General features: G+C 45.3%; 1 protein-coding gene and 1 long non-coding RNA gene across 2 annotated transcripts in view; one reads left to right on the forward strand and one right to left on the reverse strand.

Moving 5' to 3' along the window:
- Positions 1 to 12,629, reverse strand: part of LOC147111911 (protocadherin Fat 4) — a 142,106-nt gene extending 129,477 nt beyond the window's left edge. The window contains exon 1 of the mRNA XM_085999299.1: positions 12,024 to 12,629. Coding sequence (XP_085855425.1) covers positions 12,024 to 12,083 — 60 coding nt within the window. The 5' untranslated portion in view covers positions 12,084 to 12,629. The remainder of the gene's footprint in view (positions 1 to 12,023) is intronic.
- Positions 1 to 17,297, forward strand: part of LOC147111912 (uncharacterized) — a 29,152-nt gene extending 11,855 nt beyond the window's left edge. The window contains exon 2 of the long non-coding RNA XR_015079768.1: positions 15,511 to 17,297. This is a non-coding gene — a long non-coding RNA (uncharacterized LOC147111912). The remainder of the gene's footprint in view (positions 1 to 15,510) is intronic.
- Positions 17,298 to 17,606: the final 309 nt, after the last annotated feature.

The raw sequence follows: 17,606 nt of genomic DNA on the forward strand, positions 1-17,606 counted from the left end.
GCAGCTACTTGTAGACCGCATTGCGGCGCTCGAGCTGCGGGTGGATGAATTTTGGAGCATGCGCGATGCTGAGAGGGTCGTGGATAGCACGTTTAGCGAGTTGTTCATGCCTCAGGGTAGGGCAGCACAGGGGGTGACCATCAGGCGGAGCAACAAAGGCAGGCAGGTAGTGCAGGGAACCCCTGCGGACATCCCCCTTTCAAACAGGTATACCAAGTTGGATACTGTTGAGGGGGATGACTCACCAGGGGAAGGCAGCAGCAGCCAGCTTCCTGGCACCAGGGACGCTTCTGCTGCTCAGGAAGGGAGGAAAAAGAGTGGGAGAGCAATAGTGGTAGGGGATTCTATCGTAAGGGGAATAGATAGGCGTTTCTGTGGCCGCAAACGTGACTCCAGGATGGTTTGTTGCCTCCCTGGGGCCAGGGTCAGGGATGTCACTGAGCGGCTACAGGGCATTCTTAAGGGGGAGGGTGAGCAGGCAGAAGTCGTGGTCCACATTGGGACCAACGACATAGGTAGGAAGGGGGATGAGGTCCTGCATCAAGAATTTAGGGAGCTAGGTAACAAATTAAAGAGCAGGACCTCAAAGGTTGTAATCTCTGGATTACTCCCAGTGCCACGTGCTAGTGAGTATAGGAATGGGAGGATAGAGCAGATGAATGCGTGGCTAAAGAGTTGGTGTAGGGGGGAGGGTTTTACTTTCCTGGATCACTGGGCCTGCTTCTGGGAAAGGTGGGACTTGTACAAGTCGGACGGGTTGCACCTGAACCAGAGCGGGACAAATATCCTTGCGGGGAGGTTTGCTAGCACTGTTGGGGGGGGTTTAAACTAACTTGGCAGGGGGATGGGATACAGAGGGGAGCTGAAATAGGGGGTGATGTGCTGCCAATTATAGAGAAAAAAACAAGTCAGCTTGGTAGACAGGGCAAATATATAAGGGCAAGGCTGGATGGCATCTATTTTAATGCAAGGAGTCTTGCAAATAAGGTGGATGAACTGAAGGTGTTGATAAACACATGGGAGTATGATATTGTTGCTATCACGGAGACATGGTTGAAGGAGGGGCAAGACTGGCAGCTCAATATTCCGGGGTACAGAATCTTCAGGCGAGACAGAGGGGGAGGTATAAGAGGAGGGGGTGTCGCAATATTAATTAAGGAGTCAATTACTGCAGTAAGGAGGGATGATATATTAGCAGGTTCCTCTAATGAGGCCATATGGGTGGAGCTTAAAAACAAAAAGGGGGCAAGCACTTTGCTGGGAGTGTACTATAGGCCTCCAAACAGTCAGGGGGAGATGGAGGAATAGATATGTAGGCAAATCTCAGAGAAATGTGCAAATAATAGGGTAATAATAATGGGGGATTTCAACTTCCCCAATATTAACTGGGATAGTCAGAGTGTGAAAGGCTCAGAGGGTGTAGAATTATTAAAGTGCATCCAGGAGAGCTTTTTGAGCCAGCATGTAGAAAGTCCTACAAGAGAGGGGGCGGTACTGGACCTAATTCTGGGGAATGTGGCCGGCCAAGTGGAAAAAGTGCTAGTAGGTGAGCACTTTGGTGACAGTGACCATAATATGGTAAGATTTAAGGTGGTCATGGAAAAGGACAGGGATGGGCCGGAAATAAAGGTTCTAAATTGGGGGAAGGCCGATTTTAATAGGATAAGGCAGGATCTGGCCAAAATGGACTGGGATCAGCTACTTGTAGGAAAATCCGCATCAGAGCAATGGGAGGCTTTCAGAAGGGAGATTGGGATCATACAATGGCAACATGTTCCCGTAAAGGTCAAGGGTGGTTCCAAAAACCACAGGGAACCTTGGATGTCAGGGGATATACGAGAATGGATTAGGAAAAAAAGGAGGGCTTTTGGCAGATACAAAAGGCTAAAGACGGAGGAAGCCCTAGAGGAGTACAAAAAGTGCAGGGGGATACTTAAAAAAGAAATTAGGAGATCAAGGAGGGGCCATGAAATAACACTGGCGAGCAAAATAAAGGAAAATCCTAAGATGTTTTATAAGTATATTAAGGGTAAGAGGATAACTAGGGAAAAAATAGGGCCCATTAGGGACAAAAGTGGCAATGTGTGTGTGGAGCCGGAAGATGTAGGAGGGGTTCTAAATGAATTTTTTGCATCTGTTTTCACTATGGAGAAGGACGATGTAGACATAGAAATAGGGCGGGGGGACTGTGATATGCTCGAACATATTAACATCGAGAGGGAGGAGGTATTGGCGGTTTTAGCAGGCCTAAAAATGGATAAATCCCCAGGCCCGGACGAAATGTATCCCAGGCTGCTGTGTGAGGCAAAGGAAGAGATTGCGGGGGCTCTAACACATATATTCAGGACCTCTCTGGCCACAGGGGATGTGCCAGAGGACTGGAGAACCGCTAATGTAGTACCATTATTCAAGAAGGGAAGTAGGGAAAAACCGGGGAACTACAGGCCAGTGAGCCTAACATCAGTGGTAGGAAAATTATTGGAAAAAATTCTGAGGGACAAAATTAGTCTCCACTTGGAGAGGCAAGGATTAATCAGGGATAGTCAACATGGCTTTGTCAAGGGAAGATCATGTCTGACTAATTTGATTGAATTTTTTGAGGGGGTGACTAGGTGTGTGGATGAGGGTAACGCAGTGGATGTGGTATACATGGATTTCAGTAAGGCCTTCGATAAAGTCCCGCACAGGAGACTGGTCAAGAAGGTAAGAGCCCATGGAATCCAGGGTGCCTTGGCACATTGGATACAAAACTGGCTTAGTGGCAGAAGGCAGAGGGTGATGGTCGAAGGTTGTTTTTGTGACTGGAAGCCTGTGGCCAGTGGGGTACCACAGGGATCGGTGCTGGGTCCCTTGCTGTTTGTGGTCTACATTAATGACTTGGATATGAATGTAAAAGGTATGATCAGTAAGTTCGCGGATGATACAAAAATTGGTAGGGTGGTAAATAGCGAGGAGGGTAGCCTCAGTCTGCAGGATGATATAGATGGGTTGGTCAGATGGGCGGAACAGTGGCAAATGGAATTTAACCCGGAAAAGTGCGAGATGATGCACTTTGGGGGGACTAACAAGGCAAGGGAATACACAATGAATGGTAAGACCCTAGGCAAGACGGAGGGTCAGAGGGATCTGGGTGTGCAAGTACACAGATCCCTGAAGGCGGCGGAACAGGTGGATAAGGTGGTAAAAAAGGCATATGGGATACTTGCCTTCATTAGCCGAGGCATTGAATATAAGAGCAAGGAGGTTATGATGGAACTGTATAAAACACTGGTTAGGCCACAGCTGGAATACTGTGTGCAGTTCTGGTCGCCACACTACAGGAAGGATGTGATCGCGTTGGAGAGGGTGCAGAGGAGGTTCACCAGGATGTTACCGGGGCTGGAGCGCTTCAGCTATGAAGAGAGACTGGGCAGATTGGGTTTGTTTTCCTTGGAGCAGAGGAGGCTGAGGGGGGACATGATTGAGGTGTACAAAATTATGAGGGGCATAGATAGGATGGATGCTGAGGAGCTTTTTCCCTTAGTAGAGGGGTCAATAACTAGGGGGCATAGATTCAAGGTAAAGGGCGGGAGGTTTAGAGGGGATTTGAGAAAGAATTTTTTCACCCAGAGGGTGGTTGGAGTCTGGAACTCACTGCCTGAAAGGGTTGTGGAGGCAGGAACCCTCACAACATTTAAGAAGCATTTGGATGAGCACTTGAAATGCCATAGCATACAAGGCTACGGACCAAATGCTGGAATATGGGATTAGATCAGACAGGGCTTGATGGCCGGCGCGGACACAATGGGCCGAAGGGCCTCTATCCGTGCTGTATAACTCTATGACTCTCTATGACTCTAACATCTAGAAACCAAAAACATAGTAATGAATAGTCAGCATAGATTTCAAAAGGGAAAGTCTTGCTTGACCAACCTCATTGAATGTTTTGAAGAGGTAACTGAGAGAGTAGACAATGGTAATGCAGTAGAATAAATTTATCTAGATTTTCAAAAGGCCGACGATAAGATACCCCATAATAGACTGATGAACAAGGTCAGAGAATGCGGAGCCAGGGGACAAGTAGCAAAATGGATAGCTAGCTGGCTTCAGGACAGAAAGCAGAGAGTGGCAGTAAAAGGTAGTTATTCACAGTGACAGAAGGTGGGTAGTGGTATTCCACAAGGATCAGTGCTGGGACCACTGTTGTTCACAATTTATATTAACGATTTAGGCTTTGGAATCAAAAACATAATTTCTAAATTTGCGGATGACACCAAATTGGGGGGGATAGTCAATACTGAGGAAGACTGCAACAAATTACAGGAGGACATTAATAAACTTGCAGAATGGGCATATAATTGGCAAATGAATTTCAACACAGATAAATGTGAGGTATTACATTTTGGTAGGAAGAATAAGGAGGTCACTTATTACTTGGAGGGTGCGAGTCTAGGTGGGGTAGAGGAACAAAGGGATCTCGGAGTACAAATACACAAATCACTAAAGGTTGCGACACAGGTTAACAAGGCCATAAAAAAGCAAACCAAGCACCAGGGTTTATTTCTAGAGGTATAGAATTGAAATGTAGGGAAGTTATGCTAAACCTGTATCGAACCTTGCTTAGACCATATTTGGCGCACTGCGTACAGTTCTGGTCGCCATATTATAAAAAGGATATAGAGCCACCTGTGGGGAAGAGCATAACTAGAGGCCATCAATATAAGATAGTCACCAAGAAATCAAATAGCGAATTCAGAAGAAACTTCTTTACCCAAAGAGTGGTGAGAATGTGAAACTCACTACCACAGGAAGTGGTTGAAGCGAACAGTACAGATGCATTTAAGGGGAGACTAGACAGGCATATGAGGGAGAAGGGAATAGAGAGTTATGCTGACAGATTTAGATGAGGAAAGATGAGAGGACGATCAAGTGGAGCATAAACACCGGCATGGACTGGTTGGGCCAAATGGTCTGTTTCTGTGTCGTATATCCTATGTAAACATTTCAAAGTGCATTTTCCCACTAAATTGTAGGGAGAACTGTATCATCTCAAAGTCAGAAATTCCCATTTTTTAATGCTCAATTTCTGAAAACAAAACGCAAGTTAGTGACAGGATGCCCACTCCTGTAAAGTGACCAGTCACATCTGACAGATATTAAAATATGTAAACTTTATCATTTTAATTGTGACAGTTCCTTTATCCATCACACTATATGCCAAAAGCCAGAGAATAATTGTTAATTCTATGATATGCCATCCCACTCACAGCACAAATAAGAAAGCAAAGTCAGTCCAAATAAGGGCATAGGTTTCAGTTTCTAGAGGACTTGGCCGTGCGAATGAAAACTCTCTTCTTGCCATGAGCACAAAACAAAAGCATTGGGAAAAATCCAAAACCAGAAGAAAAAACAATTCTTTTTAGCACAAAGGAACAATGCTACTATTTAAATCAACTGTGAACAGGTTGCCATGTTGCTAAAACAATTCTTTTAGCACAAAGGAACAATGTTACTATTTAAATCAACTGTGAACAGGGTGCCAATTTAGCTCTTGATCTTTACATCAAAGGCACAATCTGACCTTTCAGTAAACGGAACAAACAATTCCAGACTTTGTCACACATACATCGGGGAAAGAATTTTCCGTGGGTGCCGAGGAGTACTCATCAGGCCTGATTCTGATATGATGCTCTGTGGGAGCAGAGCCACACATTCCAGAAACATACCTTACTGAACCTGTCAAGAAGGACTGAACGCTGGAATTACAAGGCATAACATTCAACAATACTTAAATTTTCACCTTTGGAAGCCTAACAAAGAATGCGGATGAGTCTCATTACAGGCCCATATTTTATACCATTCCATATAAATTGGTACCACAGCAAAGCCAGTGATTTTTTTTTTTCACCTGGTCACTTATTTTGCACTGTTTGACTGTATAAAATAGATGTTGCTAGGATTTGCATCTCGGACCTTCGGGAGTTTATTTCTTAAAAGGTAATTCCACAATCCAAATGGGCATCACGAATGCAGGTCAGTGAGTTGGGGCTACAGTGTTTTAGCCCTATCTCCAACCTCATGCACATTGTGAACATGGCTCCCCAATGGTACTATGGGGATTGTAGAATTACCACTTCTGTTTCTGCATTATCATTGGAGCATTAGTTGCTCCTGGTGCTTGGTGCTTTTTTTTTTGCATTGCAAGATCATTTTTTCCCAATCCTATCTCCACAACGGTCTTGCTGGCAGATGCTATTTCATTGGCAGTAAGCAAGTTTTTTAGCATGGGAATTCCTTTGAGCATTACCAAGGTAAACCTAGATTTGGAAAACGAAGAGGACTTTATATAAAGAGAAGAAAGGCAGGTGTGATTTCACCTCAGCATAATACTTCTGTGATATTGGATCCTTCCACGCCACTGGGGATTTTTGCTAGCTTGATCAGTTTTCGCTGCGTTGATACATAAAAAAATGACTGAAGCCTTCTTTGCCAGCAAAAACACTTTTGCTACATCCCCCATGGAAAGGAGAGAGCAGCATGAGAGGGCACAGCACTTTTACCAGAGGGTAGCTTTCCCAAAAGCGTATGGCCTCATTGATGGCATCATCCTGGCCCTTAACAACAGTGCCATGGTTTATATGAAGAGGAAAAGATTATACTTTATTAATGTAATGGACAAGAATAACAGATCTGGTAAGTGAATGTGTTATACCTTGGGAGAAGTGTTGGGTCTAGAAATTTGCAGGCTGGCAGAAGTGGGCACAGGGAGCAATCCCTCCACCTGAACGGGTAGGCCCGAGGCACACCTGATATTGGGCCTCATATCTCATTTAAGTGAGACCAGCGAGCTTCAAACACCTGCTGGGCCTCCAGACAGCTCACCAGTGAAGAGGCTTTAAAGGGCTAGAAATTCAGCTCTGTAGCGCCTGATCTTTCGGCACTACGGGTGCCATTTCGTGTCCAAAATGTCGTCCGCACCAGAAGTATGCAGAATATTCAGATCATAACGTCAATCAGCTCCACATTCACCTAAGTATTTTATTTTTTACAAATGTACCATTTTTGTTGGTGACCTGCATTTGTTTATATATGTTTAAGTCATTTCCTCGCTGGGAAGGTCAGTTTATTTAATAGCAATTTATAAATATTGAAAAATGTTGATCCAAGGGAAAAGTTTCAATGGGATATATTTTTTAAATATTTCTTGCATAAATGGATAGTTTAATTAAAAGTTTCCTGTTTCAAATTGTGCACCTGGACTGCCTCAAGGGAACAGCAAATCCTTAATTTTGCTCAGCATCTTATCATCAATTTCCTATTATCAAGAACAATAAACACAGAATTAGTTTATGACAAGAATAGATGATGTTTTATTTCTCCAGAGAGCTTCACCTCCAGCAACTCTTCATGCTGTGTGCAGCCATAAAAAGCCAATGTCAGTGTTCTGATAATCCTGCTCTATTTTAGTCAGCAGACTTTTCTTAAGCAACACAACAGATCCCCCTTTCTGCGAGGATATAGAAAAGTAATGTGAAATTCCATTTGATTTTCTTTGACCTCAACTCACTCACCATGAAGAAAATCCAATTAGATATTATAGCCTTTCTGACTTAAACATATCCTCAAAGTAATACCGCAGGAGATAGCATATTAAGTACATCATTGTTAAACTCTCATTGCACTTCCAATAATTTACTCAAACCTAACATGCACTCTTTGCAGTTGAAAGGAAAACAAACGTCAAGTATCAACTGCTCAGTACCCTATTTTGGCTGACATTCAAGAAGGAATATTTCGTATGAGGGTTGATGAGTACTTTTCTCAAATCTTAATCTCGATGATTGATTTAATGAAAAGGTTTTGCCCAAGAGAATCCAAATGATGGAGGGGATTTTAACTCGCTCCAGTCGCAGTTAAAATGGAGCCGCTTTATTTTGTTCTCCGTTCCCGCCGATCTGCGATTTCAATGCCTTCGCTTTTGGCTGCAGATGAGGTGCCTGCCGGACTCGTGCCTGAATGTTAATCGGTGTCCTAAGATGTCGTTAAGATCCTGACTGCATTTTAACTGGGGGCTGAGCAGGGAATCCACAGCTGATGGGAAGGACGAGAGGCCCCCCAATGTAAGTGTAAAAGTTTTGTTTGTGGCTCAGGCGGAGTGCCTCCCCGAGGAAAGTCGGTGCCTCTCCCCCCTCACCCCCTCCCCTCCTCCTCCCCTCTCTCCTCTCCTCTCCCCCCTCCTCCCCTCCTCCCCCCTCCTCCCCTCTCTCCCCCCTCCTCCCCTCTCTCCCCCTCCTCCCCTCTCTCCCCTCTCTCCTCCTCCCCCTCCTCCCCATCTCCCTCCTCCCCTCTCTCCTCCTCCCCTCTCTCCTCCTCCCCTCTCTCCTCCCCTCTCCTCCTCTCCTCCTCTTCCCCTCTCCCCCCTCCTCCCCTCTTCCTCCCCTCTCTCCCCCTCCTCCCCTCTCTCCCCCCTCCTCCTCCCCTCTCTCCCCCTCCTCCTCCCCTCTCTCCCCCCTCCTCCTTCCCTCTCCCCCCCCTCCTCCTCCCCTCTTTCTCCCCTCCTCCTTCCCTCTCTCCCCACCCCCCCCTCTCCCCCCTCCTTCTCCCCTCTCACCCCCCTCCTTCTCCCCTCTCACCCCCCTCCTCCTCCCCTCTCTCCCCGCCCCTCCTCCTCCCCTCTCTCCCCCCTCCTCCTCCCCTCTCTTCCCCTCCTCCTCCCCTCTCTTCCCCTCCTCCTCCCCTCTCTCCCCCTCCTCCTCCCCTCTCTCCATCCCCTTCCTCCCCTCTCTCCACCCCGTTCCTCCCCTCCCTCCCCCTCGTCCCCTCCCTCCCCCTCCTCCACTCTCTCCACCTCCCTTCCTCCCCTCTCCCCCCTCCTCCTCCCCTCCTCCTCCCCCCCTCCTCCTCCCCTCTCTCCCCCTCCTCCTCCCCTCTCTCCCCCTCCTCCTCCCCTCTCTCCCCCTCCTCCTCCCCTCTTTCTCCCTCCTCCGCCCCTCTTTCTCCCCCTCCTCCTTCCCTCTCTCCCCCGCCCCCTCTCTCCCTCCTCCTTCTCCCCTCTCACCCCCCTCCTCCTCCCCTCTCTCCCCCTCCTCCTTCCCTCTCTCCCCCGCCCCCTCTCTCCCTCCTCCTTCTCCCCTCTCACCCCCCTCCTCCTCCCCTCTCTCCCCCTTCCTCCTCCCCCCCCTCCTCCCCTCTCTCCGCCCCTCCTCGGCCCCTCTCTCCCCCCTCCTCCTCCCCTCTCTCCCCCCTCTTCCTCCCCTCTCCTCCCCTCCTCCTCCCCTCTCTCCCTCCTCCTCCTCCCCTCTCTCCACCCCCTTCCTCCCCTCCCTCCCCCTCCTCCCCTCTCTCCACCTCCCTTCCTCCCTGCTCCCCCACCCCCTCCTCCTCCCCGCTCCCCCACCCCCCCTCCTCCCCTCCTCCTCCTCTCTCTCCCCTCCTCCTCCCCCTCTCTCTTTTCCCCTACTCCTCCTCTCTTTCCCCCTCCTCCTCCCCCCTCCCTCCACCCCCCTTCCTCCCCTCTCTCCACCCTCCTCCTCCCCTCTCTCCCCTCTCCTCCTCCCCTCTCCTCCTCCCCTCTCCTCCTCCCCTCTCCTCCTCCCCCCCTCCTCCTCCCCTCTCCTCCTCCCCTCTCCTCCTCCCCCCTCCTCCTCCCCTCTCTCCACCCCCCTCCTCCCCCCGCTCTCCTCCCGTTTCACACCCGCCTCCTACCTACCCTAAATCCTCTGGTGGCTAAAACCAACGCCAATGTCTCTATTCCAGTCGACTTTTCAGCTGGTCTTTCAGTGCAGCCACCCGAGTCTCTAAGGTATTGGTCCTTCTTCCAATTCTTCTCTTTCTCTTCTGAAGACACGGATTCCTGTTGGGATTTGCTTACATGTGTGCCTTAGCATTGAGTGTCTGCAAGCTGTTCAACAATCGAAGGCATCACAACAAAGTCCAGTCCCCCCAGAGTCCGCCATGCACACTTTCCAGCAGTCACTGGACAGGGATTGGGAGAGGGTAACTTGGCTGATGTTTTTCCCTCCCTAGGTCAGGGGTGTTGACACCAATTGAAGCACCACACCATCACCTTGGTTGAGATAAACTAACTCAGTACAGGCTTGGATCAAACCTGCGACCTTTCTAATCTGTATAGCTCTGTCCCACACTGGGCAGTGCATTTAATATTAATTCGTTGTGGGAAGCGAACACAACATTATTAATGGGGCCTCTTCAAACATTTCGACTGAACTGTCTGGAATTGGAAACAGCGCTGAATTAAATGCAGGGTCATTTGAATTTAATTAGAAAGGTTATTCCAACAATGAAAGTAGATTGTAATCCTGAAATTGGCTCATTTTGCCCACGCCAGTATCCCTATGATGGGATTGACCTTTTTCTGGTATGAATTTAAAGCACTGAGCACAGCAGCTTCAGGTATGCTGTAATTAGCCACCTCTACCAGCTGAGTAACGTTGTTTCGCTTACAATAAAAAGAATGACTATTTATTGAATCAGACTAAGAGGGAGTTTCTTGTGTTTAAATGTCAGAATACATAAAAAGACAGCTTCATTGTGGTTCTCTTTTTCTAAACTTCTTAAGCTGAGCTTCTAATAAACATGGATTGGTACAAACTCATAAACCTATCCGGTTTTTTGAGTTATGTGTTTAACCAGCCAGTCAGATCCAGAGTTTTACTATCGGGCTAGGCACCTGAGCTATTCTGCAGCTATCTATCAAGTTTGCATTCAACCAGGTTTATTGCCATGAGACGCTTGTTGCCATTTACGAGTGGAAATTACAGTGGACGAGATAAGGACAAGTTACTGTTTTTGTGCAACAATTACTCAACATCTTATTTTTTTAGAGCAAAACATTTTTCTGAGAATTCTCAGCACCACTAACGTTTGTATGGGACTAAAGTATCAAATTGTTACTTCTATATTTGTATCAGTACAGGTGCAGTGATTTTGTGGAACACGTACACATCTTGGGAGCTACTGTTTGGAAAGTTGTAGCCATGGTTGCCCATTTGTTATCAGTAATTTAAACACAGGCGCACAGTTATCACCTTCCCTCCACCGCCCCTACCCCCACCCCACACACTCTCAACGAAAACATTTAGAACTGGCACTATTATTCCAATCAAGGAATTGGAATCGGTTCAATAAAGGTTTTATTTAACTGAAAGCTTTTCTTTTTTTCTACATATGCAATGTATATCATATTACTGATATAGAGTTCCATGTATTCTATTCTCTTTGAACTATTCTGATTATTTTAGCAAAACATTATCTTCAATGTTTTAAACCAATATTTTAAATCAGCATTGCTCTGCGAGAGGCCATGAAAGACTAACAGCCCTCGAAGAGTAAAGGCTAGATTAAACTATTTTACTACTTCAAACAGGCCAAGGTTTGATGAGCATTATATAACAGCAGCTAATTTTACCCTGCTTGATAACCATGGCAACCATCAACAAGTTGAAGCTCTACAAAAGGCAGGAATGAGACAAAGAGAAGCAACAAGCACAGAAACTACAGTAAAACTTCTATAATCTCAGCATACATGAAGTGTAGCCATCTAAGACTTCTTTTTTCATTCCCTTACTTTAATCTACCAATGATTTGATCCAAAGTTAACGAAACAGCATATATCTGAAATATTCATACATCCAAAAACATTGGCAATCCAAATGGCATCACATGAACAAGGCACCACTGTACTTTGAAAAGTAGTTTAGCATTTAATCACTTTAAAAATGTTTGATCTTTGCTAGCTGCTTTCTGCAACTAATAACAAGAATGTGCCAAACCCGGTGAATGGCTTTTTAAGGTACACAGATAAATAATTATACTGTAGTTAAACAGGTAAAACACAAAACTGCCCGCTGCAAAAGAAAAAAAGTGCTGAGACAAAGATATTGTCGACTGTATTTGTGTGCAGAGCTACATGTCGTATTAGTAAGGTACTTGATGGAGAACAGGACAGTTACAGTTAAGAATTTAGTTCTAACATTGTTTTCTAATGAACAATCTGCTGTTTCAATGAAAAAGAAGGCACCCACCTTACCGAGCATTAGAATGAGAATTAGCAGCCTTATGTCACAGCATCTCCAGCTATCCATTAGTTCTGTTGTAGAACGGACACAGAATTGTGTTCAAAGCTCCCAGCTACCTGCTCATCTCTACCATGCGCTCCAGTGTACTTTAAAATTTCTGTAATTACTCAGAAATATTAGAGAGTGCCATTGCCTTCTGCACTGGGTCTAATCCTGCCAAGTAGTGTGGTTCCGAATAAGCCTGTGTAATAGCTGAAGGAGTAAGGCACAAGGCATAGTAAATCCAAAGTAAATAAACTGTTTGCTCTGGCCAGTCTGTCCTACGGCAGCAATAGTGAGCAGCACTAACAATTCAGCATCCATGGGTCCAGTTACAGTTCTTGCAGTGAATGGCACACCGCCCACGAATGCAGGCAGTTCATTTACATATTCGAGTATTCTCAACTGAAAAGATGCGTGATCAGGATGCAGCTTTTAATGCTGTTCAGAGCACAGAAATCTCCAGGCTTGAAAAATAACCACCAAATGGTTCTTGAGTGCTGTACACATTCTGGTGCACTTGAAGAGGTTCCTCTTCCACACTAAACAGGCAAAACTTCTACTCATTGGTTTCTGGAAAAGGTCTTGTCTGTTATGCAATCTGTGGACTAATGAACAATTTCCTATTCATTTGGTTGATCTGTATTTATAATTGCAAGATCAGTCTGGACCATGGGAACGCTCTTTGATTAATGCTCTGTCTATATTCTAATGCAAATTTCTGTCACAACTTCTGTAACACAAATTCTGATCAGGTTGGACAATACACAGTTTGAATTCCTGCCATTTTATAGACTGTGCATGGATTTACTTAAAAAGGAGAAAGCCGTCAACTGATTTTTCAAATATTGTTTTTAAAGAATGGCAAGTGAGAAATTGTAGCAAACACTGGACTGTGCAGATAACATGCAGTGTTATGTGAAAGGATAATCAAATAAAAGGAGGAATTCAAGGCTTTGAAGTGTTTCAGTAGGAATAAAAATCACATTAAACTCATCGGCCTAGAAATTGAGTTTTGGCTTAGCCAGGGCTTTAGCGCCGGAAGTTAGTGCCGGCGCTAAGTCCCCCTGCGCGCGCCAAAAATTCAGCAGTGCCGCGCCCAAACGGCTGCCGGCGCTACTGAAGGGTCTTTGCGGCGGTACATCGGCGCTAACTGCCGTTTCGCGCCGCAATTCCGGCGCTGCGGCACCCGATGCGGTGCGGCAGGCTCGGGAAGTGCAGGCCTCCTCCTTCCCTTAAGGAGGAGCTGCCTGCACCCGATCGCGGCCCGCGAAAATCTTTTAAAAAATGAGCCCGGCACCTCGGACAAGTGCCGGGCTTGCTTCTGTTCCGGGGGGGGGGCGGGGGGAAGTCCGGGGAGGGAGCTGCGGCCGGCGGGAAAGCGGCCGGCCGCCGCGGGGCCTTTAATGCGCCGGCGCAAAGACTCGTAAGACTCTGTTGCCAGAGTCTTAGTTGCGGCTGTCACGGGCGAGGCGGCCGCAACTGAATTTCGGCGCTGGGGCCCGTCGGCATGGCAACCGGGACGCTGCGCACACCGATGACGTCATCGGTGCCGGCGCAGCGCTACCGGTCTACCGCGGCGTAAGGGCCCCAGGCAATTTCGGCGCCGGCGCCAAATGCAGCGCTAGGCCCTCTAGCGCCGCAAAATCGGCGCTAAGGGCACTCAATTTCTAGGCCATCATCTTTCAAGAAAAAAGTTAATAAATGACACTTAGTGCTAATTCGTTGAATAACTGATATGGTTCTCAATGACTTAAGTCCATATACAATGGGCTCGCTCTTTAAGACTGTTTTAGTGAACTACACAAAAAAGTGTGATAGTGAAAGCTACATTCTAGAAAGGGTATTTTGTATTGTTTCTCTACCAGAAAAGGGTATAGGCAATGAAGATGTGCCATATTGGTGTTTTAATGAGGGGTTAATTACATTTTGTAGTTGACTGAATTGACAATAAATTAGATTTGGGATAACAATGAAAAATGCTCTGAGCAGTGGACTTGATAGTACAGTAGGTTAGATCACAATCCTTGGTCATCAGATTTAATTCAGCCCAGACTTTTGGGACAAAAGACTCCTTTCTCTGTTGCTGTGTAACATTAACTTGGGAGGCTCAACCTTGCTTCAAGTTAGTAGGCGCAGGCCCTCAACACAAACCTTCCCATAATTCAGTGCAGCTGACAGACTCACTTAAAGAGGCCACAAGGACGGCTGTATGGAGAATGGAAATGCCACACTAATAAAGAAAAAAGAAAGACTTGTATTTATATAGCACAAATTCACATCTCTCAGAAATGTCTCAAAGCACTTCACATAGAATGAATGACTTTGAAGTAAAGTAATGGTTGTTATGTAGCAAACATTTTGTGCACATTAGGATCCTGCAAACAGCAGTGAGGTGAATGATTCATTATTCTATTTTTGATGGTGTTGGTTGAGGGAGGTGTCATGAGATCTTTAATGCCTACCTGAATAACAGGACAGGAGCATAGGCCTTGGCCTAATGTCTCGGCCGCAGGACGGCACCCCTGACTGTATTGGAGGTCAGCACCTGGGCAGCAATCTGGTGGGGCGGGTCGCCTCCCACTTCATAGAACCCACTGAGTTTTGTTCCTTTAATTTCAATCTACTTCATGATTTCAGAGGTTTCACTCTAATTATGTCAGAATATTTTCTGTAAAAAACATGGCGCTTCATTTTTAGGGGAGATATTGAACCTTTCATGGCTCTTTATGTTAGGCTGTTACGCCTTGTGAATTTTGACAAGGTGCAAAATACAGAGTAACGGTTACCCCCAGAGTGTTCTTGCATTGATTTAAGATAAATTAAACTTTCTGTCATGAATCATATTGATACTAATAACATAAAATAATATTTTGAAAGAACGTGGTAAATACACTGCAAGCGTACAAAGATACACAGTTCTTTTAAACACATGCAGTGATGTGTATTTATATCTGATTTAATTTCCACCAGTAATCCTCTTGATTTAGCAAGCATCACCAACTCCACAGTGATGGTCTCCAAGTAGACCTTTATGTTCAGAATACCGTTCAAGAAGTACGGTATTATGCTATTCATACATAATACCTATGTGCAATTTAAACAAAAATCACTCCTCCAGATCTAGATTAACAGCTGGCATATTCCGGCACTAAAGTAAGTGGTTATACATGGGGACTAATGTTTTAGGAAATGTAAACCATTGAGTGGAGCTGAATGCAACAGCCTCAACTCATAAATGAATTATGCTAGTTATGATACAAGTGGTTTATTTTCCATGAACCACTGATCTTTCAATGTGTATTTCACTTTATCAAAAGCTTTTTGACACAATAATAAGTTTTTTAAAGCGTAGTTTAGTATTGTTTTCCATTTAGTTTATTGCAGTTTTGAACGTGGTTACCATTTTGGGAATGGAGTTACATATTACAGCATTCACTTTCTTTACCACCAGCACTTTTCGATCCTGGTGAATCAACTGTGGCATCAGTCAGTTGTTTCCAAAGCAATCTGTCAAGTCTCTGCTGCTTTACCCGAGGACAATCCCGTGACACACCAGCTGATCATCAGCCCCCTTGCAGCAACAACAGAGAACATGACTCACTTCAGTGTCCTGGATGCCATTGACTTTACAATGAATACCATGTGGAGAATCCACACATCTAGTGTACCGGGAAAGACCAGTTCTGTAGGTGGTATATGATGCCGACAATGTGTGTACCAATTTTCCTGGCAGAGATTATGGCCTCGATTTTAAGTTGTACAGGCTCGGTGTGTGAGTGGCCTGGGCGAATGACAAACTTGCATGTCGAGGCCAGGAGAGATTTTGACTTCTGGGCCTCATTTAAATATTTAAGCTCAGACTCTCATCCGAACCTGGCAGGAATCATTGCCTGGCCAAACACAGGAAATTTGCTTCAAATATCACATCTAGAACATACCCTTGTGTACGTTATGCAGGCAGCTGTCTTGGTGTGCCTTGAGTATCATGAGTTTTCTCTTGCACCTATTCATTTTTACATTGGTATATTAACTGCGTGGCTGGATTGGAAATGGAAACGCCCCTTAGAGATCTTGATGGTCCTCAAAAATGCCAGAGCTCCCGATTCCCTCGTCCTGTTCTGACACTAGTAATAGTGCTCACTTGGATTCATTGAACTATGGGTTGGAGGCTTCCACCAGTTTCTGCCTGACTCTTTTTGCCACTGGCCATTTTTCCTCTTTCCACTTCAGATCATTCCATTAGATCTGAAGATCTTTGTCCTCACTCTGCAATTCAGGGTCTTGGTTCAGCTTGAAAACTGTATGCCCAGATTGTGATTTCATACGAATTGTAGGATGTTGGTTGCCAGCTCCAAAGAGAATGTTTGTTTATTTTTAGGATTCCTTCCATTGTAAACTCCACCTCAACACGGCCAAGACAGCGTTTCCTGCTGCTGCAAGGTTCACTCGTCCTGCTGCTGAATCTGTCGCTTTTATCAACCACTTTGTATCTGTGGGCCCCAATCTGCCTCTCCCTTTTAAAGCACTACATGGCCCTTTGCAATGCATTTTAACCCTGAGCTCAAATGTATTTCAGCTCTAACAACCGTGTTGGGATTGGAATCTCTCCATGTGGGTAACTGCTGGGCTGAAATCCTTTGTTACCAGTCAGTGTCTCAGTGTATTGCAACACCACCACCAGAATCTTACATGCTAGAACTGGTAAACTGAAAAGAAGTTAATGGTTTTGCAGGTTTGTATTCTGTCTTACTACACTATTAGAACAAAATTCTTGTGAATACTGAACATGCATTTTTTCACTCTTTTAATCCTTTTCCTAATTCTTTACAACACTGTTGCCCTTTGAGTTTCGATTTTCATATTAGTACTATTTACCAGTGCTTTAGTCATGATTTACCTCAGTGGAAAAGGCATCAGGACAAGTCAATCCTTTGAGTTTTGTAAATATAGATTTAAAAGTCTGACCAGGACAACATTATTGCAAAGGGTCATGGGCAACATGGGAACAATAAACCCTGATTTTATGTAACAGTCCAGCTCCTACTGAGCAGATGTTCGCTCTGCCGCATACTTGCGATTTGTTTTTCTCTACCCACCTCTATTCCTTTTATTCCTCAATTATATTTTTCTTGACTTTTTTGCTTCAATTTCAGTTTTTTTTTCTATTTTTGTCTGCGATGGTGATTCAGTGAAATACAACTGGCAAGGTCAGAAATAATAAAATGAAACTCAAATTGACGTCAGTAATGCAATAACAGTGAATGGAAAAAAAGAGAATGATCCGCTACTAACACAAATTCAGAATTGCCACAGGTTCTTTTTGATTTAAAGAGCAGACTGGCTCAATGATTTCTCCTGAGTGTTATGTAAAATCATTTCCATGCTTGGAATTAGTCATTTAACATTTCATTTCACACCTTCATTGCTGCTGTGTAGCCTGCAACACTGACTCCCCTAATACCGACTGCACAAGGTATGTCTTTTAGTTCAAAGATATAGATTTTGCTGTCAAAATAACGGTGAGGCTAATGGCACTTGTCGTTATTT

Source organism: Somniosus microcephalus, chromosome 10, assembly GCF_052327205.1.
Source record: "Somniosus microcephalus isolate GS21.2 chromosome 10, FLI_Smic_1.0, whole genome shotgun sequence".
Lineage (NCBI taxonomy): Eukaryota > Metazoa > Chordata > Chondrichthyes > Squaliformes > Somniosidae > Somniosus > Somniosus microcephalus.